Source organism: Nerophis lumbriciformis, linkage group LG10, assembly GCF_033978685.3.
Source record: "Nerophis lumbriciformis linkage group LG10, RoL_Nlum_v2.1, whole genome shotgun sequence".
NCBI lineage: Eukaryota > Metazoa > Chordata > Actinopteri > Syngnathiformes > Syngnathidae > Nerophis > Nerophis lumbriciformis.
The window spans coordinates 41,548,704-41,576,546 of record NC_084557.2 but is presented as its reverse complement, the minus strand read 5'-3'; the positions used below and the strand labels follow the sequence as shown (position 1 = coordinate 41,576,546).

General features: G+C 39.1%; 1 protein-coding gene across 1 annotated transcript; it reads right to left on the bottom strand.

Moving 5' to 3' along the window:
• Window positions 1-213: 213 nt before the first annotated feature.
• On the bottom strand, window positions 214-27,641 carry LOC133612306 (twinfilin-1-like). Its single transcript, XM_061969594.2, has 9 exons — window positions 27,476-27,641; window positions 19,065-19,145; window positions 18,772-18,950; window positions 16,761-16,856; window positions 16,576-16,680; window positions 9,253-9,378; window positions 8,799-8,949; window positions 8,615-8,736; window positions 214-1,344 (listed from the first exon to the last, which is right to left on the bottom strand). Exons 1-9 carry the CDS (start codon window positions 27,498-27,500, stop codon window positions 1,177-1,179), a joined length of 1,053 nt encoding a protein of 350 aa, XP_061825578.2. The 5' UTR covers window positions 27,501-27,641; the 3' UTR covers window positions 214-1,176.
• Window positions 27,642-27,843: the final 202 nt, after the last annotated feature.

Genomic DNA, 27,843 nt, shown 5'->3' with positions numbered 1-27,843 from the left:
TAACGATTTCTGAAAACCCGAGATTTTCATAAGCTGTAAGTCAAAAAGATATGGAAAGTCTTGAAATATCTTGAGCTGCATGTATGAGCCTGTGTCATATACACCTTGTAAGTGTAAACATACCTAAGGACAAATATTTTTGAGGTATACCCTGTATATACAATTGCAAACTTGACTGATAAAGAACAGAAGGAGTGCGACTCCATGTCCAGCTGATGTGCAATTTAAATATTTTATTTTCCTTAAAAAGAAAGATCTGTAAGAAAACAAATAAGACCAAACTTGTCTACTTCTAATGACACTGGATGATTACAAGATGAGGTGAGCGTAGTCGTTAGCCTAATAATGGTGATCAGTAGACGAGTGGCTGTGGTGACATTTTGGATAAATTCCCTTTCCTACGCCTTTTATTTATTTCTCTTATTCACACAGCTTCCTCTGCGGCAAATCATTTACATGAATGAAATATTTCTGGAAGCCCCGTGTTCAATTCCACTGTGATCCTCGAAGACATCACCACCAGAAACACACACACACGCACACACACACACACACACACACACACACACACACACACACACACACACACACACACACACACACACACACACACACACACACACACACACACACAACTAGAATATGTACATTTACAGCACTTGCATAGAAAAATATGTTTCTCAGCAGATGATTTTTGTTTTTTTCACTCTTGCTCTCAATGTAAACCACAGTTATATATATATATAAAAAAATGCAATATAAAATGTAATTATGAGTGGGATAATTATCATCTCTGCTTTGGAGCACCAGGCTTGTGCGCACACACACACACACACACATACACACACATACGTTAAACACAGATTAAGTGATTTAAGGAATGCAAGTTAAGAATTTGGGCGACCTAAAAAAATACGTGGCGGTTATGTTATGACATATTAGGAATGATTGGCTGGGAATGATCTAACAGGAGAAAGCTAAACTGCTGAAATGTGCAGTTGCTCACGTGTCCTTGGCGTGCATAGCTGAATCTGGGGTTAAAAAAAAACCTGGTAGGGAATGCGAGGTCGTCATCCTTTTTTCTTTTCTTTTAAAACGAGCAACATGGGTGCCTCCGTCTCAGGATGTTCCAGTGTGGAACGTGCACAGGGTGTGGAGGTGCTGAGAGGTCTGTTCCTAATCGTCCTCCTGTCTGTCGGCGGGGGGTCGGGTGATGCGGCGGCCGCCCCGCTTCCCTTGCGGGCCTTTGGGCTTGGCGAAGGCCTGCTTGTGCGCGTGCTGCTTGGGGTGCACCTCTTCGTACATGAAGTCGCTGGTCAGTTCGTCGCCATTGTCGATTTCCAACTAGTAACCAAAAAAAATCAATATTAACATTTTACTACTTTATCATTATTCGATATTTATTAAAAAACAGACAACGACTGAGGTGATCGGGACAAATATAGAACGTTCAATGCTGATGATATTGATGTGACAAAATATCGACGACATCGTAGGTTTGTCAGTTTATACCAAGACAAGAGCGTTTACAGCTGGTCTATAATAATATTACTGCTGTAAAGTTGATGTATCCCCTCTCATAAGCATTTACAAAATCTTAATAAAACACTGTTATTAATATGACAGTTTGGGTCATATTTGTGGAGTTTTTCTTATAAAATGTATTTTTTTTCTATAAAGTTACTGCTTAATTTGTCTTAAAGGCCTACTGAAATGCGATTTTCTTATTTAAACGGGGATAGCAGGTCCATTCTATATGTCATACTTGATCATTTTGCGGTATTGCCATATTTTTGCTGAAAAGATATAGTATAGAACATCGACGATAAAGTTCGCAACTTTTGGTCGCTGATAAAAAAGCCTTGCCTGTACCGGAAGTAGCAGACGAGTAGCGTGACGTCACAGGTTGTGGAGCTCCTCACATCCGCACATTGTTTACAATCATGGCCACCAGCAGCGAGAGCGATTCGGACCGAGAAAGCGATGATTTCCCCATTAATTTGAGCGAGGATGAAAGATTCATGGATGAGGAAAGTGAGAGTGAAGGACGAGAGGGCAGTGGGAGCGATTCAGATAGGGAAGATGCTGTGAGAGGCGGGTGGGACCTGATATTCAGCTGGGAATGACTAAAACAGTAAATAAACACAAGACATATATATACTCTATTAGCCACAACACAACCAGGCTTATATTTAATATGCCACAAATTAATCCCGCATAACAAACACCTCCCCCCTCCCGTCCATATAACCCGCCAATACAACTCAAACACCTGCACAACACACTCAATCCCACAGCCCAAAGTACCGTTCACCTCCCCAAAGTTCATACAGCACATATTTCCCCAAAGTTACGTACGTGACATGCACATAGCGGCACGCACGTACGGGCAAGCGATCAAATGTTTGGAAGCCGCAGCTGCATGCGTACTCACGGTACCGTGTCTGCGTATCCAACTCAAAGTCCTCCTGGTAAGAGTCTCTGTTGTCCCAGTTCTCCACAGGCCAATGGTAAAGCTTGACTGTCATCTTTCGGGAATGTAAACAATGAAACATCGGCTGTATTTGTGTTGCTAAAGTCGGCCGCAATACACCGCTTTCCACCTACAGCTTTCTTCTTTGCTGTCTCCATTGTTCATTGAACAAATTGCAAAAGATTCACCAACACAGATGTCCAGAACACTGTGGAATTTTGCTTTGAAAACAGACGACTTAACAGCTGGCCACCATGCTGTCCCAAAATGTCCTCTACAATCCGTGACGTCACGCGCTGACGTCATCATACCGAGACGTTTTCAGCAGGATATTTCGCGCAAAATTTAAAATTGCACTTTAGTAAGCTAACCCGGCCGTATTGGCATGTGTTGCAATGTTAAGATTTCATCATTGATATATAAACTATCAGACTGCGTGGTCGGTAGTAGTGGGTTTCAGTAGGCCTTTAAGATTGTGACTTCATTTGCATGAAATTCAGACAAATTTTGGGGGGATTTTAAACATGACAATTTTTGACAATACATTCTTATAAAAGTTCTGTTTTTTGTTCTCACAAAACGACGTCTTTCTTGTTCATTTCTCTTTTTCCTGTGACAATCTATTAAAAAGGAACATGAATCATCATGAAATGTGTTCTAATGTTACAACTTTCCTCTGGGCTTTATGTATTAATACTTTTCATCTCAGAAAATGTTTTAGAAAATCAAAACCTTTTTTATGCAGAGTTACACTGAAAAAACTGAAATCTAAGTAAGATTAAATATCTCAAATAAGGGTGACATTTGCTTATTATCTGTCTGATAAGATAATTCTTCTCACTAAGCAGATTTTATGTTAGAGTGTTTTACTTGTTTTAAGTGTTTTGGTCCTAAATGATCTCAGTAAGATATTACAGCTTGTTGCTGAGATTTGATGACCTATATTGAGTAAAACATGCTTGAAACTAGAATATCAACTGTTGCAAAGCTGTGTCATCAACACTCACAAGTATAAAACTACTTTTTAAAGTAATAATTTCTTACTTCAAGCGTGAAAAAAAAATCATGACTTTGACACAATTGTGTCTCATATTAAAAACAGATGACAGCCAAATGGACTTTGCTGTTTTATTTTCAATGAAACAATAGAAAATACGCACTCATATAGTAGTACAGTTGTTATTAGTGAGAATATACTTATTTTAAGGTATTTTTGGGTTTATTGAGGTTAGCTAATTTGACTTGTTTTGGAAAGTCTTGACAAGCCACATTTTCTTGTTCTATTGGCAGATAATTCTGCTTAGTTCAAATAAAATACCCCTCATTTTTTTATTTTTTTTCATTGTTTTTGAACGCTGACTTTTTGCAGTGTATATTTTCAACCTTGTGAAATCACTTTCTGCTCTTTGAATATTACAACCCTTGTATAACCGAAAAAAATGTAAAATAAATATTTAAGTATTTTAAAATTAAATAAAATTACTACTTTTTATCTTAAAATTACTAGCTTTTCCCCACCAATGTATGTATGTTTTATCCTCAAAAAATCTCTGACAATCTTGTACCTTGTACAATTATGAGTGTATTTTATTTGCCTATTATTGTGATGTACGGTGCATCCGGAAAGTATTCACAGCACTTTACTTTTTCCACATTTTGTTATGTTACAGCCGTATTCCAAAATGGAATACATTAATTTATACTTTCAAAATTCTACACACAATACCTCATAATGGCAATGTGACAGGTTTTTTATTTTTATTTTGCAAATGTATTAAAACTAAAAAAATCACATGTACATTAGTATTCACCTTTGCTGAATACTTTGCTGATGCACCTTTGGCAGCCAGTACAGTCTCAAGTATTTTTGAATACCATGCCTCAAGCTTGGCACACCTATCTTTGGGCACTTTCACTCTTTGCAGCATCTCTCAAGCTCCATCAGGTTGGATGGGAAGCGTCGGTGCCCAGCCATTTTCAGATCTCTCCAGAGATGTTTGATTGGATTCAAGTCTGGGCTCTGGCTGGGTCACTCAAGGACATTTACAGAGTTGTTCTGAAGCTATTCCTTTGATATCTTGGCTGTGAGCTTAGGGGCGTTTATACTGTTGAAAGATGAAACGTCGCCCTTCCCTCTATCCTGACTAGTCTCCCAGTTCCTGCTGCTGAAAAGCATCCCCACACCATGATGCTGCCACCACCATGCTTCACTGTAGAGATGGTATTGGCCTGGTGAGCCGTGCCTAGTTTCTTCCATGACGCCTGGCATTCACGCCAAAGATTTTAATCTTTGTCAAACAGACCAGAGAATTCTATTTGTCATGGTCAGAGTATTTCAGGTGCATTTTGGCAAACTTTTTACTAAGAAAGGGCTTCAGTCTGTCCACTCTACCATACAGGTCTGATTGGTGGGTTGTCCTTCTGGAAAGTTCTCCTCTCTCCACAGAGGAATGCTAAAGCTCTGACAGAGTAACCATGGGGTTCTTAGTCACCTCCCTGACCAGGGCCCTTTTCCCTCGAGCGCTCAGTTTAGACCAACGTTCCCTCTAAGGTGCGCGCCTGTGCAATTGCGCACTGCTCAAGCGTCCTCTGCGCACGGCAAATCTATGCCACGCACAAAATCTAATAAAAAAAACAAGCGCATAACAATTTTCGACACGACAGAGAAAACAGTTTTCGTCATCATTGTTCAAATATTGTAACGTCTGTCGAGACGCTTTGAGGACATGAATTCCATTCTTCACTTTACTGAGTAAAACTCTTTATTGTCGACCATAAACACATCACCAAAACATTAGTAAAAAAAAATATATCTAGCAAAACTGGTCATTTTCTGCAGTACAAACCAGACCAAAACCAACTTTGTTATATCAACAGCAGCCGCTTGCTCTTTCTCACTTGCGCCAACACATGCACATATGGCACTTAGCCAGTGATGCGTTTACAGCCACACAAAAAGTCGGACAACTCCAACACCACACATAAAGTGTCATTCCAGGTCGTTACACTATGAAGTTACCAATCAAATGTGTGCTTATTCTAGTGTCATTTATTAGGAATCTTAATTGTTAAATATTAATCATGAAATACTGTTAGTATATTAAATAAATACTAATAAAAATATATTTTTTACAAACAGGAAGTTGCAGGAATGTAGACATGATCCCCTGCTTACATCTCATTGTGCAACATGTGAATGTTTTAATGGGAACTAAATGCAATGTCTGAAAGGGGTACAAATTATTTCCAAAGCAGCACCTCCACCCAGACAAACAATACAAGTACACAGTTCATGAAAAACAATATTTTTTGTTATTGTCATTGTAAGTGGGCCTAAACACTTATATTAGAAAATAATCTCATGGAAATGACTGCTGTCATTTGATTATAATAATAAGAGAATGTTGTCTGTCTATCTGTGTTGGCCCTGCGATGAGGTGGGGACTTGTCCAGGGTGTACCCCGCCTTCCGCCCAAATGCAGCTGAGATAGGCTCCAGCACCCCCCGCGAACCCGAAAGAGACAAGCGGTAGAAAATGGATGGATGGAGATTGAACTTGTTATTTAGTCAGGTTTGGGACAGGTGTGCTGCTGGTGTAGCCACAGTGTGCACGTCTGATGTTGCTCACATGGGCTCTACTGAATGCTCAGGGAGTTTTTGCGTTTGCTCACACACATGAACAATTAGAGGGAACATTGGTTTAGACGATTATCCAACTTGGGAAGAGACATGGTGGTTCCAAACTTCTTCCATTTACGGATGATGGAGGCCACTGTGCTCATTGGCACCTTCAAGGCAGCAGATATTTTTCTGTACCCTTACTCAGATTTGTGCCTGAAAGACAATCCTGTCTCAGAGGTCTACAGACAATTCCTTGGACTTCATGCTTGGTTTGTGCTCTGCCACGCACTGTCAAGTGTGGTGCCTTATATATAGACAAGTGCGTGCCTTTCCAAATCATCTAACTTAATTAACCACAGGTTTACTCCAGTTAAGACGCAGGAACATCTCAAGAATGATCAGTTGAGACGGGATGCAGCTGATCTCACTTTTGAGCTTCAGGGCAAAGGCTGTGAATTAGAGATGTCCGATAATATCGGCCTGCCGATATTATCGGCCGATAAATGCTTTAAAATGTAATATCGGAAATTATCGGTATCGTTTTTTTTTATTATCGTTTTTTTTTTTTTTTTTTATAAAATCAACATAAAAAACACAAGATACACTTACAATTAGTGCACCAACCCAAAAAACCTCCCTGCGCCATTCACACGAAAGGGTTGTTTCTTTCTGTTATTAATATTCTGGTTCCTACATTATATATTAATATATATCAATACAGTCTGCAAGGGATACAGTCCGTAAGCACACATGATTGTGCGTGCTGCTGGTCCACTAATAGTACTAACCTTTAACAGTTAATATTACTCATTTTCATGAATTACTAGTTTCTATGTAACTGTTTTTATATTGTTTTACTTTCTTTTTTATTCAAGAAAATGTTTTTAATTTCCATCCATCCATCCATTTTCTACCGCTTATTCCCTTCGGGGTCGCTGGAGCCTATCTCAGCTACAATCGGGCGGAAGGCGGGGTACACCCTGGACAAGTCGCCACCTCATCGCAGGGCCAACACAGATAGACGGACAACCTTCACACTCACATTCACACACTAGGCCCACTTTAGTGTTGCCAATCAAAAATGTATTTATCTTATTTTATTTTATTAATTTAAAAAAAAAGTACCTTATCTTCACCATACCTGGTTGTCCAAATTAGGCATAATAATGTGTTAATTCCACGACTATATATCGGTTGATATCGTTATCGGTAATTAAAGAGTTGGACTATATCGGATATCGGCAAAAAGCCATTATCGGACATCCCTACTGTGAATACTTGTCTACGTGGGATTTCTTCCTTTTTTATTTTTAATACATTTGCAAATTGTCCTTACGGGGTATTGTGTGTAGAATTTTGAGGCCTAAAATTAATTTAATCCATTTTGGAATAAGGCTGTAACATAAAATGTAGGAAAAGTGAAGCGCTGTGACTACTTTCCAGATGCACTGTGATTACAAAGTCTTTTTTTTTTTTTATACAAAACATGAATTTAATTTTAAAAACAATTATCGTAATAATTGCCATTTCATTGTAAACTTGAATTTTTCTTTAACCTCTTAAGGCCCAAGGTGTTTGTTTACATGCTTTTTTTATTTCTCTTTGCTATTTGGGCTTATTGGACCCTAATTAGAATAAAAACTAAGAATCATCTTTTGATATGATGTACTTAGTCCATAAGTACACAAACGTGTACCATATTTTTCGGAGTATAAGTCGCACCTGCCGAAAATGCATAATAAAGAAGGGAAAAAACATATAAGTCGCACTGGAGTATAAGTCACATTGTTTGGGGAAATGTATTTGATAAAACCAAGAATAGACATTTGAAAAGCTATTTAAAATAAATAAAGAATAGTGAACAACAGGCTGAATAAGTGTACGTTATATGAGGCATAAATAACAAACTGAGAACGTGCCTGGTATGTTAACGTAACATATTATGGTAAGAGTCATTCAAATAACTATAACATATAGAACATGCTATACGATTACCAAACAATCCGTCACTCCTAATCGCTAAATCCCATGAAATCTTATACGTCTAGTCTCTTACGTGAATGAGCTAAATAATATTATTGGATATTTTACGGTAATGTGTTAATAATTTCACACATAAGTCGCTCCTGAGTATAAGTCGCACCCCCGGCCAAACTATGAAAAAAACTGCGACTTATAGTCCGAAAAATACGGTACTTCATGTTTAGTGACATGCTAATTCTTATTTTTACACTTTTTTCCCCCCAAATTCCATTGTATGTTATACTCTTCTGACACCACCAGATGGCAGTATAAGTGTCCACATAAGCGCCCATAAGACCCCAATTCAGTAGTGTACACAATTTTGGAAATACGAGCTAAAAGGTGCTGTACACTCATGTGGCCACTAAGCCTTTACTTGTAAAATGACGACTTTCTTTAAGGTTTTTTGATAATAAAAGTACAAAATTGTGCTTGTAAAGTTTTTGGTTCCTGACTGGTTAAGATCGTGTTTTCTTGTTCATCTGTGGACAAAATCACCTTTTTTTCGATTTCCATCTTCAGCTGGTTTTCCACCATGTCGACCAGAGGGTTTTTGCAGCTGGAGTAGAGCATCCTCTCTCGGATGCTGCACTTGTAGCCCGGCATGGAATAAATGAAGACTGCAGAGAGGAAGACCAACAAAATGAGAGCAGATAAGATGGAGGAAGTGCAGGCTACTCACCCGTGGACTCCAGGAAGTCTCCCTCGTGGGAGTGTTTGTAGAGGAAGAAGTGGTAGCGTGCACAGTCTTTGGGGATCCTGGACGGCAGGTCCCTCAGCTCGGTTTGCTCGGTGCTGCACAAGCGGATCAGCTCCTGTTCCGCGTCCACTTGCTGTTTAAGAAGGAAAGCAAAAACCACCTTGGTACTTCAGGAACATGCACATGTACACTTTGACCCCAGAACAGAGGATGACCATTTCCTACGGGATAAATAGGGTTATAATTCAAGTAAAGCACAATGTGGTCTTTGTCCTGAGCACGGATATCGTGCGGTGACGCTTTGAACGCCTCACAAAGGCCTTTTAGGCCACATGAACAAGGCTTTGTGTCAGACTTTGACAAAAGACATGATGGATTCTTCTTTGTCCTGACAAAGTCACCTGCCCTCTCTCTCTCTCTCCTTCCTGTCACTCACCAGCTGTACGTAGTTGATTTGCCTCTCCTTGAAACGCTCCAATGCTGCCATTGCATCTTTATGAATGGGAAAGGCCACGCCCTGAAGGGTCTGCTGCTTGGAGTCCACACTAATGTCCGTCTGCACCTGAACGCAGCACACAGACATAAATTACATTCATATTAAACATAACTCATTATAGCAAGTAGGGATGTCCAATAATATATCGGACTGCCGATATCATCGGCCGATAAATGCTTTAAAATGTAATATCGGAAATTATCGGTATCGGTTCCAATATTATCGGTATCAGTTTCAAAAAGTAACATTTATGACTTTTTAAAACGCCGCTGTGTACACGGACATAGGGAGAAGTACAGAGCGCCAATAAACCTTAAAGGCCCTGCCTTTGCGTGCCGGCCCAGTCACATAATATCTACGGCTTTTCACACACACAAGTGAATGCAAGCCATACTTGGTCAACAGCCATACAGGTCACACTGAGGGTGGCCATATAAACAAGTTTAACACTGTTACAAATATGCGCCACACTGTGAACCCACACCAAACAAGAATGACAAACACATTTTGGGAGAACATCCGCAACGTAACACAACATAAACACAGCAGAACAAATACCCAGAACCCCTTGCAGCACTAACTCGTCCGGGACGCTATAATATATGTTTTACTTGTTTTAAGGGTTTTGGTCCTAAATGATCTCAGTAAGATATTACAGCTTGTTGCTGAGATTTGATGACCTATATTGAGTAAAACATGCTTGAAACTAGAATATTAACTGTTGCAAAGCTGTGTCATCAACACTCACAAGTATAAAACTATTTTTTAAAGTAATAATTTGCGTGGCGAAGTTGGTAGAGTGGCCATGCCAGCAATCGGAGGGTTGCTGGTTACTGGGGTTCAATCCCCACCTTCTACCATCCTAGTCAAGTCCGTTGTGTCCTTGGGCAAGACACTTCAGCCTTGCTCCTGATGGGTGCTGGTTAGCGCCTTGCATGGCAGCTCCCGCCATCAGTGTGTGAATGGGTGAATGTGGAAATACTGTCAAAGCGCTTTGAGTACCTTGAAGATAGAAAAGCGCTATACAAGTATAACCCATTTATCATTTATTTCAAGCATGAAAAAAAAAAATCATGACTGACACAATTGTGTCTCATAATTAAAACAGATGACAGCCAAATGGACTTTGCCGTTTTATTTTCATTGAAACAATAGAAAATAGGTACTCATATAGTAGAACAGTTGGCACAGTACAGTAAACTGACTATTTAAACATTTAACATGTGACATTTCAAACAATTTTGAACAGAAATAGTTCATGCACATTCAGATAAATTCTTCAAAATTACAATTAAAAAGAATTTGGCCGGGGGTCGGGCTGTATATATGTGCACTAATTGACTGAAAGAGCACGCACTTGGCGTGATGATGTCATGTTATCCATGGAAAAATGCATTTTTAGAGCATATGATTCGCCTGAGCGGCTAGGAGACCCCGAGAGTAACAAGCGGTTCCCTTGTTGCCTTTCCATTAAGAACAATAAATTAGTTTTTAGTATAAGTGTGCTGGTTTCAAGAAATGTAATGCCGAGCGCATATCATTATGTCAAGATAATGGCACTAACATTTACTTCATTTAAGAATATTTTTCAACATATTGAGCAAAAAGGTCACTTTTTTTTTCTACCAAGAAAAGTGCACTTGTTATTAGTGAGAATATACTTATTTTAAGGTATTTTTGGGTTCATTGAGGTTAACTAATTTTGCTTGTTTTGGAAAGTCTTGACAAGCCAAATTTTTTTGTTCTATTGGCAGATAATTTTGCTTAGTTCAAATAAAATACCCCTCATATTTGTATTTTTTTTTTCTTGTTTTTGAACACTGACTTTTTGCAGTGCATATAGTAGTACAGTTGTTATTAGTGAGAATATACTTATTTTAAGGTATTTTTGGGTTCATTGAGGTTAGCTAATTTTACTTGTTGTGGAAAGTCTTGACAAGCCAAATTTTCTTGTTCTATTGGCAGATAATTTTGCTTAGTTCAAATAAAATACCCCTCCTTTTTGTATATATTTTTTTCTTTTTTTTTAACACTGACTTTTTGCAGTGCAGTGTTTATAAGACATTCATTTATTTGTTGCCACCTGCCACAAATAAATTTTAGGCCGCCACAAAACAATTGTTGCTCATGTATTTTTTTAAGATTTGGGGCCACAGGAAGGTAAGACTTCACCCTCCAGGTGATGCATGTGCTGCCGTCTCCTGTCAATCGTGTTCCTCATAACATTGACGATGTCAGTGATTCTCAAACTGTGGTACGCAGGCTCCATCTAGTGTTACGCCAAAGAATCACTTGATTAAAGTTAAGTGTTTTATTTTCCCACATGCAAACACAGTGTTACTGTTCAAACTGTGTGTAATGTTACAGTGGCCAAATATATGAAATATACTTGTTAAATAAAACCTCTGCCTTGTTTTTAATGAATACTTAGGCCTACTGCACTACTGTATTGTAATGTTGGTCATTTTGGTGGTACCTGGAGAGCCAAGTGTTTTCTGAGGTGGTACTTGATGGAAAAAGTTTAAGAACCACTGGACTGGGTTATTTGTTTTAGAATGAGAATTTGAGGTTTAAACTACAGGCTTCCATAGCTCGTCAGCACACACTGCAGAGAGCAGAAGACTGGCTTAGCAGTACAAAGTTAGCGACCTATCTTTGTTTCCACAGAGTTTGGTGATTATACTTATGTGCACATGGACACATTTGGATTAAAGGATTAAAAAACTAATCGGAATAAAAATGCTTCATGTATACACGCCATTTAGAATATTCTGACCCGTTTGGATCAAAATTTAATTCCGATCCAGACGGATGGTTCATGCCGAAAGTCATTCAGATTGTAGCGCATGGAAACACATCCTCCAAAATTCAGGTTAGAATTATCCTTACTGCACATGTCTTTGATGTCAGCTATACTTAAGCAGTGGAGCAGGACTATATTTAATAGTCTCGGAATAAAAAGATTGTCTTGCTGCGGTTTCCCCCATTCAACATGTACAGAAGTAGCGTTATATAATGTTGTTTGTTGCTTTAAAACGAGACCAGCAAACACAAAAGTATGGTCTGTAGAGTCATGTGTCCATGACAATAAAAGATGGGATCCAGTTGTCGTCTTAACGAGCTGTTTTATTCACGACATTACTTCAACTCCGAATGCTAACTGCTAGCCTCAAACACATACACACAATGTTGAAGCATGAAGACGTGCCGCAACCCAAACATAATCACAACATAAAAAGCACAGAACAGCTCCATTTCAAAAAGAGAGGTAAAACAAAAGTAGTGAACAGAAGGAAAACATTATAAATAAATACAGTGATAATGTTGAAGAAGCAGAAATGCACACAGCTATGTTTGTTTACAGTGGAAGTTACTGCTTATTCAGCACCTGCAGTGAGTGACCTCATCCAAAAGATGGCACCGTAGCACAAATTAAACACCTCTCCGTTATGTTAGATTCTACACATGTCAAAGTAAAGTATTCCGATTTAAGGTGTGATGCATTAAAATACATGTCATGATTAGATAATTTTTTTAAGGGTCCATGTACGGTACACAGGAACTTTCTAATCCGAATGATGATGGCATTAAATAAATGTTGTCCATGTGCACGTGGCTTATATGCCTTTAAGTAAGCACGTTTCACATCAGTTTTGTTCAGTTAAAATCTCAATTTTTAAAAGTTTGTACAAGTTTAAAAAAATGTGATGCAAATTTTTGTTCGCCTGTTAATGGGGACCGACTGTTGTTAGCATAAAGCTGGTGGGATAAGAGATAACTTTTATCCTGTGTTGTTGATTTAACATGATTCCTACTTTGTGTGTACATTCATGTACTTTCCTTTGTGTGCTTACTTTTACAGTAACTTTGTTGTGAAGACTATCATTTAACAACCTCAGGTTATAAGCTTGTATCATCTCTAATTAAAAGGACTGTTCACTTTTCTGCCAGACTATTCCAATATTCACACTGCAAAAAGTCAGTGTTCAAAAACAAGAAAAAAAAAATACAAAAATGAGGGGTATTTTATTTGAACTAAGCAAAATTATCTGCCAATAGAACAAGAAAATTCGGCTTGTCAAGACTTTCCAAAACAAGTAAAATTAGCTAACCTCAATAAACCCAAAAATACCTTAAGGTAAGTATATTCTCACTAATAACAAGTGCACTTTTCTTGGTAGAAAAAAAAGAGACCTTTTTGCTCAATATGTTGAAAAATATTCTTAAATTAAGTAAATGCTAGTGCCATTATCTTGACATAATGATATGCGCTCGGCATCATGATTTTTTTTTTCATGCTTGAAGTAAGAAATTATTACTTTAAAAAAGTAGTTTTATACTTGTGAGTGTTGATGACACAGCTTTGCATCAGTTGATATTCTAGTTTCAAGCATGTTTTACTCAATATAGGTCAGCAACAAGCTGTAATATCTTACTGAGATAATTTAGGACCAAAACACTTAAAACAAGTAAAACACTCTAACATAAAGTCTGCTTAGTGAGAAGAATTATCTTATCAGACAGAAAATAAGCAAATATCACCCTTATTTGAGATATTTCATCTTACTTAGATTTCAGTTTTTGCAGTGCAAGAAGGACAGAATGATGTAAGTGTACAAAATTGCAATAACAAAATAGACAGCAAAAATAGAGCAAAATGATGAATGATTATACTAATATAGGACATTTGTATTTAAACATGTGTAGCATGTTTTAGTCTTTTTTTAAAGTACATGGTTTTTACACAAATTATGTTGACATCATGTTGATACCATACAGGCTGCCATTAATAGATTGCCCTTCTGTGAGAACCACTGTAAAATATAGTAAATATCAAAACACCAGATTAAGTTGCAGCTGAAAATGGAAACAATATTTAGTTCACATGGGGAATCGCATTTTTTTTTTATTGTACATTTTCCTTCAACAGCTCTTTTAATGTTACCAATATTCCGTGTTGGTCACAACAACAAACAGTGACAAGATGATGAAAAAGCATTGAAGCGAACGTGTTTCGTGTCGCTAATTAGAAGCAAATGCGAACATCTTTCAGGTCCTGATGAGACCAGCTCGCATATTAAACAAGGCTGCAGGTCTTTCATCCATCTGCTGAATATTTTAAAGCTTCTTCTTCATTACCGTCTAGGAGCCTCACTTCCTGTTTGCCTAGTTGCATTTAAGTGATTGAATGCACTTTGCACGGGAGAGGGAGCGCGCGTCTAAACGTGACCATATATGGTGAAAAGACAAAATGATGTAACATTAGTGTTGTGTACAGTTCCTTGTCACGTGAGCCACATGTGCACACAGCGCTCTCTCACTGCACAAGTATGAGCTCCACCGCTGCTTTCAAACGACAAATGGGCGTGACCCACATGAGCCCAAGAGACGCCGCAATCCCGATGAGTCAGCATGTTTTGCATCGAGTTGATACTGCCGGGCAAGCACACGCATACTGCTGCTGACCTTGAGTTGTTTTGGAAGGAGGCCGCGCTCGCTTTCTTTTTGACACACACACACACACACACACCGCCCCGCACACACTGCAGATGAGACAATAGGGAACAGTGTGTGGCGCTAAACATAGGTCACACCCATTCTTGTGGACTATGTACTTTAGGGCTGAGGGCTCACAACACATGCTGGCAAAACCTAACCTCGAATAAAAGCGAGTTGTATGAAGTGAAGTGTTAAGTGAATTATATTTATATAGCGCTTTTCTCCAGTGACTCAAAGCGCTTTTACATAGGGTGGCACTGGGAGCAGGTGGGTAAAGTGTCTTGCCCAAGGACACAACGGCAGTGACTACACTGCAAAAACTGAAATCTAAGTAAGATTAAATATCTCAAATAAGGGTGATATTTGCTTATTTTCTGTCTGATAAGATAATTCTTCTCACCAAGCAGATTTTATGTTAGAGTGTTTTACTTGTTTTAAGGGTTTTGCTCCTAAATGTTCTCAGTAAGATATTACAGCTTGTTGCTGAGATTTGATGACCTATATTGAGTAAAACATGCTTGAAACTAGAATATCAATTGCAAGGCTCAGTCATCAACACTCACAAGAATAAAACTACTTTTTTAAAGTAATAATTTCTTATTTCAAGCATGAAAAAAAAAAAAAATCATGACTTTGACACAATTGTGTCTCATAATTAAAACAGATGACAGCCAAATGGACTTTGCTGTTTTATTTTCAACAATAGAAAACACGTACTCATATAGTAGTACAGGTGGCACAGAACAGTAAACTGACTATTTAAACATTTAACATGTAACATTTCAAACAATTTTGAACAGAAATAGTTCATGCACATTCAGGTAAATTCTTCAAAATTACAATTAAAAACAATTTGGCCGGACGCCGGGCTGTATATATGCGCACTAATTGACTGAAAGAGCACGCACTTGGCGCGATGATGTCATGTTATCCATGGAAAAATGCATTTTTAGACAATATGATTTGCCTGAGCTGCTAGGAGACCCCGAGAGTAACAAGCGGTTGCCTTGTTGCCTTTCCATTAAGAACAATAAATTAGTTTTTAGTAGAAGTTTGCTGGTTTCAAGAAATGTAATGCAGAGCGCATATCATTATGTCAAGATAATGGCACTAGCATTTACTTCATTTAAGAATAATTTTCAACATATTGAGCAAAAAGGTCTCTTTTTTTTTCTACTAAGAAAAGTGCACTTGTTATTAGTGAGAATATACTTATTTTAAAGGTATTTTTGGGTTCATTGAGGTTAGCTAATTTTACTTGTTTTGGAAAGTCTTGACAAGCCACATTTTGTTGTTCTATGGCAGATCATTTTGCTTAGTTCAAGTAAAATACCCCTAATTGTTGAAAAAAAATTTTCTTGTTTTTGAACACTGACTTTTTCAGTGTAGGATGGCGGAAGCGGGGATCGAACCTGGAACCCTCAAGTTGCTGGCACCGCCACTCTACCAACCGAGCTATACCGCCTCCGTATCATTAAATGATGCCTGTACATTCCTGTAACAAAGAAACTAAGGACCTTCACTCCATTCACTTTCTGTCTGTCAGTGTTGTAAACAATACTGCAATATTTACAGCAAAGTTTAATATAGTTTTCTTTTCTGGTAAATTTGTTTCTCCAGCAGCCCATTTAGCCAGCTGGCCAAATAGCAACTACAATGCTTCCAAACAGTAAAAGACATTCGATTAATAAAATCCAGCTTTCCTAAAGACCAATTTAAGATATATATATTTCAAACTGGCCATCATGAGTGACAAGTGCGTACCTCTTGTAGTTTAATCTGTCTCAGCTCCTCCTCAGCAGCAGTGAAGGGCAGCGGTGCCGCCTCTGAGGTCAGATATTTCCTGTATCCACTCAGGCTCAGGTCGTCCTGGAGGACAAAGTATTGATTACTAGAGTGAGCGGAGGTACAACTTCACCCATTGGTAGCTGATCAGAGTCGGAACTAACCTTTGTGGTGCCAAACATCTCATCTCTGATGTGGCCGCCCCCGAACTCCTTCTTTAGTGTGGCTCTGGTAGCAGCAAATAACATTTTGTTTCTCACCTGTAAACATTTTTAAGAAACAACAATTTTAGATTTTTTGCTATAATGCAAAATTGCTGTTTACTTTTATCTATGGGTCATTATTTAACCTTACTTTAATAGTACACAGTCAAAATACTGTAACATACTGTACAACCTTTAACTGTACAGTTATTTAAAAGTAACAACGGTCATTACATTGTAAAAACAATTTAGCCACTTCCTTACTGCCATTTGCCACTTATTTGAAAATCACAGAATGTTAATCGAATAAAAGAAAATAGAGCAAACTTATTCCAGCTTGACAATACTTTGGACAGACATTTACCGGTACAAATCAACACTTATTAAATACAATGCTATGGAAAAAGAATACCAAGCATGTAGAAAAGCAACAGTATCAATAATAAAAATACCAATAAGAGCTGTTTAATGTTTTAATCCAAAAATGCATTCTTTAAAAGAATAAATAAACATATTTTATAATCGTTTCCAAAAATCAAGAAGCGATTTAAAATCAAAATAAACTGAATGAAAAAAATGCGATGTCAATCTTTTTTTAGCACACCTTCTGCTAAGTGATACTTTGTCTACTTCTCAAGAGTTTTTTGCAGCTTTTTTACAATATGTTTCTAGTTTTGCAAACTCAATATGAGTCCAAAGAATGCAATAGCCAAGCAATGTGTACTTTGAAACGTTCAGAAAGTATCCACAGCGTTGTCGACACTGCCCCCACTCAATGGCCTTCTTCAGCATGCAAAGTGGATTTTATTTTTATGTTTTACTTTTTATTCTTAATCATGGTAGCAACCTGGCCGATAAAGTTAAAGAGTTTTGTGAATTCAAACTGTGAGTGCACCACAGGGCTAAAATTATTAACACATTACCGTAAAATATCAAATAATATTATTTAGCTCATTCACGTAAGAGACTAGACGTATAAGATTTCATGGGATTTAGCGATTAGGAGTGACAGATTGTTTGGTAAACGTATAGCATGTTCTATATGTTATAGTTATTTGAATGACTCTTACCATAATATGTTACGTTAACATACCAGGCACGTTCTCAGTTGGTTATTTATGCCTCATATAACGTACACTTATTCAGCCTGTTGTCCACTATTCTTTATTTATTTTAAATTGCCTTTCAAATGTCTATTCTTGGTGTTGGCTTTTATCAAATACATTTCCCCAAAAAATGCGACTTATACTCCAGTGCGACTTATATATGTTTTTTTCCTTCTTTATTATGCATTTTCGGCCGGTGCGACTTATACTCCGGAGCGACTTATACTCCGAAAAATATGGTAATTTAAATTTGGACCACCACAAAAAGATTTGGTACTGCCTGTTAAGAATTCACAATGTTTATGCACATTTAGTGAAAAATCTTACTTTGAAACAATTTTTTACTTTAAAAGTCCCGCTTCCTCTTCCGTTTTTTTCTTCATGTTCCGATCGGTCACTTTTGATTGATGCTAAAGTCCTCACCCTGCCTCCCTTCTTTGACAAGCTTCATCTGCAGCAAAACGGACCCATTCAGGCATTCATTCCAGCCTTGAGGTGCAAGTTATGAAATAGTTTGGCAAGTTCCAGACAAGCCTGAGCGTGTAATATTTTGTTTTAGTTTTTGAGAAAAAAGGCAAAACATGTTCAACTCTGCCTCGTCAATCAGAGCGCACTTACAACTGGCACCGAGATGTCCTCGTAACATTCCTTTGTCCAAAGAAACAACATTTGTCTATTCATGCATTTATTGCGCTGAAACCGGTTCTTCAGCTTCCACTCGAGCAAAATAACAGTATCATTGACTCAGGTGGGAAATACGTTCCCAGGAGGTGTGGAAACAATTGAAGGATTGAGGTGGATGAGCCCGCCCAGAAGACAGGAAAATACAAAGAAAGACAAAGGTCATGAAGAAGAAGTCTGCTTACAGTAGACCGGTCAGGAGTCCAGGCAAGGAAGACCCACTCAAAGCCTTGGTTGTTTCTGGAGTCCAGCCTGTAGAGGATGTAGCAGGGCATGGAGTCCTCCAGGAGGGGCAGCAATAAAGAGTCATACTCCTGGTCCCACGTCTTGGACGCCTTCCTGGCGGTGGCCAAAGTCAGCTGCTCTGGAAACGCAACAGCCGTATGAGTCAAACGCAAACGTACTGGTTTGACATCTTGACTGTTGTTCTATTGTAACCTAGCGCTGTCAATAAACATCTTTATTTATTTACATTTACCTTCTTCGATGATGATCTTCAAGACGCGGTACTCGTCTCCGCTCTTGGCACTGACGAAAATGTCTTTTACATCATTGCCCGCTGGGGAATAAAACATGTCAGGATCCTTGCATTTTAAAACAGGCAATAATTTATACTGCAAAAGTTTGAGAATTAAATATCAAACTCCTCAAAGAAACATGACATCCTTGTTGGTTTTTCAATTAGGTGCATATTCCACTTCAACAAATAAGCAGGGCACCTAAGAGAGATTACCCCCCCCCCCCCAGCAAAGACCATAATAATGTGATGTCATGACCGACCTTAACTATGACTAAGCTACATTAGGGATGTGCCGATCCGATATTTGGATCGGATCGGCCGCCGATCCGATCCGATATTTGGATCGGATCGGCCGCCGATATTTGCCAAAAAATGCATATCGGCAAGGCATGGGAAAATGCCGATCCAGATCCAGTTTAAAAAAAAACTCCGGTCCGTGTTTTCCAACGCACCGATTTAAATAATACATTCCACTTTTCTGCTGCGCCCCAATTTCTGTTCCGCATTTTCCAGCACACCTTCAACACATCCACAGGTCCGTGGATTCTCACGCAGTTGCTTTTAGCTGCTGGCATTAAACGACAGGCTCTTCTCACTCTTTCCTGTGTCTCCTTCTCACAGACAGCGAGCGCACCTTCTTACACACGTCACATACTGTCACGTCATACGTCACGTCATACGTCACATACGTATACGCCCTCTCCCAGCAGAGAGGTAGCAGCATGGCTAACGTTAGCTGTGATGCTAGCGCAGCCGTGTGACCAACGTTTCCTCTTAGGTGCGCGCCTGCGCAATTGCGCACTCGCACTGCTCAAGCGTTCTCTGCGCACGGCAAATCTATGCCACGCACAAAATCAAATAAAAAAATAAGCGCATAACAATTTTCGACACGACACGGACACGACAGAGAAAACAGTTTTCGTCATCATTGTTCAAATATTGTAAGGTCTGTCGAGACGCTTATCTCCATTCGGTGCCACATGTCCACACCATCAAAATGCCGAGGCAAAAATTTCCACATCAACACCGTATGAAAAAATTAGTGATTTTTTTTAGTTGTGATTTCCTTCTCTGCATGAAAGTTTAAAAGTAGCATATATTAATGCAGTATGAAGAAGAATGTTTTAATGTAGACATGCAAGCCTTGAAAGAACATTTTGAAAATCAAGACTAAATTTCCTGCAAATGGGTGCATTTCTACCCTATATTTTAACTTTAGATTTATTCTCATATCAAACTCTTTTGGCTGTCTTTTTGACACTTACATCCGGCGCCCCCCTCCACACCCTGGATTGCAAATAATGTAAATAATTCAATGTGATTATCTTGTGTGATGACTGTATTATGATGATAGTATATATCTGATAGTACATATCTGTATCATGAATGAAGTGGACCCCGACTTAAACAAGTTGAAAAACTTATTGGGGTGTTACCATTTAGTGGTCAATTGTACGGAATATGTACTTCACTGTGCAACCTACTAATAAAAGTCTCAATCAATCAATCAAAACACATAGAATCATCATACTGCTGTGATTATATGCATCAAGTGTTCATTCAAGGCTAAGGCAAAATATCGAGATACATATCGTGTATCGCAATATGGCCTTAATATATCGCAATATTTAAAAAAGGCCATATCGCCCAGCCCTAGTTCAATGATGCCATTTCTGTTTGTCATGTATAATTTTGTCTATTTTGTGTTTATCCTTGAATAAACAGGTCAGTTTCTTGTTACCAACCATTGTGTATTATTCAAACTCCCCTAATTCAGCTGGCTAGTTGTTATCAAGAGTACTAAAACCCTTTTCAACATGATTCTGACAACTAAGTAGGCTAAATAACTTTAAACTTTAATACATGCTCGGATAGGCCAGTATCGGTCAGTATCGGTATCGGTCAGTATCGGTATCGGATCGGAAGTGCAAAAACAATATCGGTATCGGATCGGAAGTGCAAAAACCTGGATCGGGACATCCCTAAGCTACATGCTTCTATAGTAGGGCTGGGCAATATATGGAATATACTCTATATATCGCGGGTTTGTCTCTGTGCGATATAGAAAGTGACTATATCGTAAATATTCGAGTTCTCACGCAGTTGTTTTTAGCTGTGGGCATTAGACTACAGGCGTTTCTTACTCTTTCTTGTCTCTCCTTCTCACAGAGACATAAAACAAGCACACCTTCTTACATACGTCACAGACTGTCGCGCCTGCAACGTCATACGCTCTCGCCGAGTAGAGAGGTAGCAGAGAGGAATGTACCATAGGTAAAGTTAGCTGTGGCAGGTGCAAGCGGAGTGGTGCGAGTGGTAATACGGGAGAGAGAAGGTGCGAATCTGGTAACAAATGGAGGAAGGAGATCTAATTCCCAAGAAAAACAGCACAGGGTCCATCGTCTGGCGGTGGTTTGGCTTCAAGCGGGAAGATGTTGAACAGACAACAGTAATATGTCAAGTATGCGGCAAAAGCGTTGCTACAAAAAGTAGCAGCACTACTAGCATCATTTGAAAAGTCCCCGTTAGAGAATGAAGAGTGCTTGAAACTCTGCATGTCAACATCTCGGCCGGTGTCACACCAACAAAATGCCCAAGCAGCCTGCACATCAATACCGTATGGAAAAAATAGTCAACAACAGAAGGAGATAACGTCCGCAGGAACCTACCACATAGCGAAGGACGTACACAATTTGATTTCCTATTATGCAGCTCATTTTTATTTGACACTTATTGAAATATCTTGTGTGACATCATGCACAAAAGTGCACTTTATTTGTTTTAAACTATTGTAGTTACGTTCTGTACAAAAAGTGCACTTTAATTTAGTGTTGTTTTGATATGTCATCTTAGTGACATCATGCACAAAAGTGCACTAATTGCTTGTTTTAAAATGTCTGACAATCTTGCACTTTCTGTTTTGAAATGACATGAATGTTTGTGCCACTGCTTAATAACTGTTTAATAAATACACTTTTAGTTGTGATTTCCCTCTCTGCATGAAAGTTTAAAATGAGCATATATTAATGCAGTATGAAGAAGAATGTTTTAATGTAGACACATAGAATCATCATACTGCTGTGATTATATGCATCAAGTGTTCATTCAAGGCTAAGGCAAAATATCCAGATATATATCGTGTATTGTGACAAGGCCTAAAAATATTGAGATATTAATAAAAGACCATATCACTTTGTGAGAGCCAACAATTATGCTCTTTTTAGAAAATGTTGATCAATAACCTTCAATTGTTAATCCTGAATATAAGGAGGGTGAGCTAAAAGTTTGAGAAGCTCTGCTAAACAAATCCAGCTTTAGTGAAACACTATAGCATCATGAAACAAGAAATACAAACTACAGACATAATAAAACGATATCTTGATGTACAATGTCTTCTCTTACTTCGATGACGACTGAAAGGATGTCCATATCGTCCCGTTTAGATGAACAATTAATCATGATTGGTTGTGTGCGTTTGTCTCCATCCCTGGGTATGAATTGAATGCCATAGATGAACAACATCTTCTAGATGTATGGCTAAATCCTTTTATAATCCAGATGAGAGGCATGATTCATAATCTAGAATAATTTTGACGAGCCGAGACGCGATGATACGGCAGCAGCAGGACATGGCTGCCGGCAGAGGAGCATGTTCGACAGCGCACACACACACACACAGAGTACTTACAAGCAGACACAGAGTGTTGACAGAAAAGGGAGAACGGACGCATTTTGGCTTAAAAACTAAAGATAAAGGTGAAGTTATAACAATGAAACGCCCTCAGGAAGAAGTGCTTTAAGACATGGCTCGTTAGTTAGCGGCTAAAGTCCAGCCGCAGTCGGCAGTGTTTTAGCTACTTCTAAATCACTAATCCTCGTCTCCATAGCGATAAATAAAGTGAGTTTCTTACAAGTACCATTATCACTACAGGACGGGGAATAGCTAAACATGCTTCACTACACACCGTAGCTCACCGGCCTTACAATGTAAACAAACGCCTTTGGTGGATCTACACCTGACATCCACTGTAATGATACCAAGTACAAGAGCGTATCTAGTCGATACTACTATCAGAATCAGAATTACTTTAATAATGCCCGAGGGGAAATTAAGATTTTCAGCGCAATCCCATTCAAGAGCAGACAAACATTACAGAGGGAGACAGAACAGTCTCCCAACTTCCGGCGCCCCTTACAAAAAAGGTGAGAAACTATGATGACATCGATATTTTTTAGCATCACAAAATCTTTTTTCTTTTTAATTTGTATTATGTTTATAAACTCAGGAAATACGTCCCTGGACACATGAGGACTTTGACTATGACCAATGTATGATCCTGTAACTACTTGGTATCGGATTGATACCTAAATTTGTGATATCATCCAAAACTAATGTAAAGTATCAAACAACAGAAGAATAAGTGATTATTACATTTTAACAGAAGTGTAGATAGAACATGTTGAAAGAGAAAGTAAGCAGAAATTAACAGTAAATCAACAAGTAGATTAATATTTCATTTTGAGAGACGGCCAGCAACCTGAGGGTTCCTGGTTCGATCCCCGGCTTCTACCACCCTAGTCACGGCCGTTGTGTCCTTGAGCAAGACACTTCACCCTTGCTCCTGATTGGTGGTGGTAAGTGCCTTGCATGGCAGCTCCCGCCATCAGTGTGTGAATGTGTGTATGTGGAAATAGTGTCAAAGCGCTTTGAGTGCCATGTAGGTAGAAAAGCACTATACAAGCATAACTCATTTATTTATTTTCTACCACTTGTCCTTAATAATGTTGACAAAATAATAGAAGGGAAAATGACACAATATGTTACTGCATATGTCAGCAGACTAATTAGGAGCCTTTGTTTGTTTACTTACTACTAAAAGACATGTCCTGGACATGACGTTAAAGTGCATCCGTCAGTGGAGGCTCCTCTATGGGGTCTTGGGGACCTAGGATAAGGTTAACCCCTTTACTACTGTTACCCCAGGTGGCCCTTGGCAAAGGCCTAGTACCTGACTGCCCCCTAGCCAGGGATACGGTGAAGACCTCAACGACGGAGCAGGCGGAAGACGGTAGATTTAAGAAATACCACAACAGCTGCGATGGCGGAAGAAGGCTGCAGCAGAAAAGGGTCCCCAGTCGTCTTGGACTCCATGCCACTGGACCCTGACCCGATTCTCTCAAGGATTGTGTGGTGACTGTCTGTGCACCGTTCTCCCCATGTTAAACTAAGTCACGCACAGGCATCCTCCATAAAGGGATACACCCCTACCAGGAGGATCGTCATACTCGTTTAGAGTGAAAGCCGATGATGATGACTAAAAGACAAGTTGTCTAGTATGTTCACTATTTTCTTTAAGGACAAAATTGCAATAAGAAACATGTTTAACCTCTTAAGGCCCAAGCTGTTTGTTTACATGGTTTTTTTTATTTCTCTTTGCTATTTGGGCTTATTGGATCCTAATTAGAATAAAAACTAAGAATCATCTTTTGATATGATGTACTTAGTCCATAAGTCCATTCGTTCCATTTTGTCCACTAGCGACGCTGAGATCATTATTCATGCGTTCGTTACGTCTCGTCGCGATTACTCTTACCTATTATTTTCGGGTCTCCCTATGTCTAGCATTAAAAGATTACAGTTGGTACAAAATGCGGCTGCTAGACTTTTGACAAGAACAAGAAAGTTTGATCATATTATGCCTATACTGTATACACCTTTATATACCTATACTGGCTCACCTACACTGGCTTCCTGTGCACTTAAGATATGACTTTAAGGTTTTACTACTTACTTATAAAATACTACACGGTCTAGCTCCATCCTATCTTGCCGATTGTATTGTACCATATGTCCCGGCAAGAAATCTGCGTTCAAAGAACTCCGGCTTATTAGTGATTCCCAGAGACCAAAAAAAGTCTGCGGGCTATAGAGTGTTTTCTATTCGGACTCCAGTACTCTGGAATGCCCTCCCGGTAACAGTTAGAGATGCTACCTCAATAGAAGCATTTAAGTCCCATCTTAAAACTCATTTGTATACTCTAGACCCCCTTTTTAGACCAGTTGATCTGCCGTTTCTTTTCTTTTCTCCTCTGCCCCCCTATTCCTTGTGAAGGGGCACAGGTCCGGTAGCCATGGATGAAGTGCTGGCTGTCCAGAGTCGGTACCCAAGGTGGACCGCTCGCCTGTGCATCGGTTGGGGACATCTCTGCGCTGCTGACCCGTCTCCGCTCGGGATGGTCTCCTGCTGGCCCCACTATGGACTGGACTTTCACTATTATGTTAGATCCACTATGGACTGGACTTTCACAATATTATGCTAGACCCACTCGACGTCCATTGCATCCGGTCTCCCCTAGAGGGGGGAGAAGGGTCACCCACATCTGCGGTCCTCTCCAAGGTTTCTCATAGTCATTCACATTGACATCCCACTGGGGTGTGAGCAATGTTCGCTCTAATTTTTCATGTGTGTGAGCAAACGCAAAAACTCCCTGAGCATTCAGTGGAGCCCATGTGAGCAACATCAGACGTGCACACTGTGGCTACACCAGCAGCACACCTGTCCCAAACCTGACTAAATAAGTTCAATCTCCAGCCATCCATTTTCTACCGCTTGTCCCTTTCGGGGTCGCGGGGGGTGCTGGAGCCTATCTCAGCTGCATTCGGGCGAAAGGCGGGGTACACCCTGGACAAGTCCCCACCTCATCGCAGGGCCAACACAGATAGACAGACAACATTCTCTTATTATTATAATAATCAAATGACAGCAGTCATTTCCATGAGGTTACTTTCTAATATAAGTGTTTAGGCCCACTTACAATGACAATAACAAAAAATATTGTTTTTCATGAACTGTGTACTTGTATTGTTTGTCTGGGTGGAGGTCCTGCTTTGGAAATAATTTGTACCCCTTTCAGACATTGCATTTAGTTCCCATTAAAACATTCACATGTTGCACAATGAGATGTAAGCAGGGGATCATGTGTACATTCATGCAACTTCCTGTTGGTAAAAAATATATTTTTATTAGTATTTATTTAATATACTAACAGCATTTCATGATTAATATTTATAAATTAGGATTCCTAATAAATGACACTAGAACAAGCACACATTTGATTGGTAAATCATAGTGTAACGACCTGGAATGACACTTTATGTGTGGTGTTGGAGTTGTCCGACTTTTAGTGTGGCTGTAAACGCATCACTGGCTAAGTGCCATATGTGCATGTGTTGGCGCAAGTGAGAAAGAGCAAGCGGCTGCTGTTGATATAACAAAGTTGGTTTTGGTCTGGTTTGTACTGCAGAAAATGACCAGTTTTGCTAGATATATATTTTTTTACTAATGTTTTGGTGATGTGTTTATGGCCGACAATAAAGAGTTTTACTCAGTAAAGTGAAGAATGGAATTCATGTCCTCAAAGCGTCTCGACAGACGTTACAATATTTGAACAATGATGACGAAAACTGTTTTCTCTGTCGTGTCCGTGTGTCGAAAATTGTTATGCGCTTATTTTTTTATTTGATTTTGTGCGTGGCATAGATTTGCCGTGCGCAGAGGACGCTTGAGCAGTGCGCAATTGCACAGGCGCGCACCTTAGAGGGAACGTTGGTTGTGAGTTTTTCCTTGCCCTTTTGTGGGCTCTGAACCGCGGATGTCGTCGTGGCTTGTGCAGCCCTTTGAGACACTTGTGATTTAGGGCTATATGAATAAACATTGATTGATTGAAGTAACAAACATGTACTTCATGTTCAGTGACATGCTAGTTCTTATTTTTACACTTTTTTTTTTTCAAATTCCATTGTATGTTATACTCTTCTGACACCACCAGATGGCAGTGTAAGTGTCCACATAAGCGGCCATAAGACCCCAATTCAGTAGTGTACACAATTTTGGAAATAAGAGCTAACTAAGCCTTTTTAATGTACCCTAAGATTTTTTTTGGTAAAATTAAGCCAATAATGCAATATTTTGTGGACACCTTTATTGAGAAAAGTATCTAAATACATGTTGGTACGTGTACAACACTGCTAGCAGCTTAGTGATGATCAAGTGGCTGCAGGAACAGGCCAGTCAGTCACTGGTAACATTTTTTTAAATTAAGGCGTCACCCGTTCACTCAGCGGGATAATCTGACATTGCGTGACTACACCGAGGTATTGAATCGATTTCAACACATATTTCGTGTAAAAAAACAAACAAAACAGATGTTTCTCACAAAGAGTCTGCCGACAAACATCAAGCTAGCAAAGGCTAGCTAGGAGCGATTGGGAAACTTGACGCGGGCGTTCTTTATTTCTTTACTTTCAGTCGCAGGGTGAAAACAATTCGTCACATTAACAAAAAGTCAAAATGTGGTTCGGAATGTACCTTGAATGCCCGTTTGGTGTGACATGGTGACCGTCTCTCGTCTGACGAAAGGCTCCAGCAGCTGATCAGGCGACAGGAAAAAAGCAGGAAGTGAATGGCATCCATAAGCCACGCCTCCCTGGTGACGTCACCGACACGGAACACGAAAATGAACAAAATAAATGGCTCTTTTTAATTAATTTCTAATTTGTTTTAAAAACGACAAAAGGCAACACTGCCCTACATTATGTAGAACTCACTAACGTTTTTGGATATAAAAAAAATTAAATTAAAAATCTGAAGTCAAATAAAGTATACGGACTTGACTGGATTTCCACATGTATACAAAAAAAAACACGTTTTATTGACGTAAACACTGTAAAACTTGT

What these genes read in the sequence shown, in the direction of transcription:
- LOC133612306 (XM_061969594.2), bottom strand. Translation starts at nt 27,500, where the DNA reads ATGTCACACCAAACGGGCATTCAAG. An exon ending in AAATCAACTACGTACAGCTG is followed by an intron (nt 8,950 to 9,252) that starts GTGAGTGACAGG and finishes CTTCTTAAACAG; the next exon opens with CAAGTGGACGCGGAACAGGA. An exon ending in AGATGGAAATCGAAAAAAAG is followed by an intron (nt 1,345 to 8,614) that starts GTGATTTTGTCC and finishes TTTGGTTACTAG; the next exon opens with TTGGAAATCGACAATGGCGA.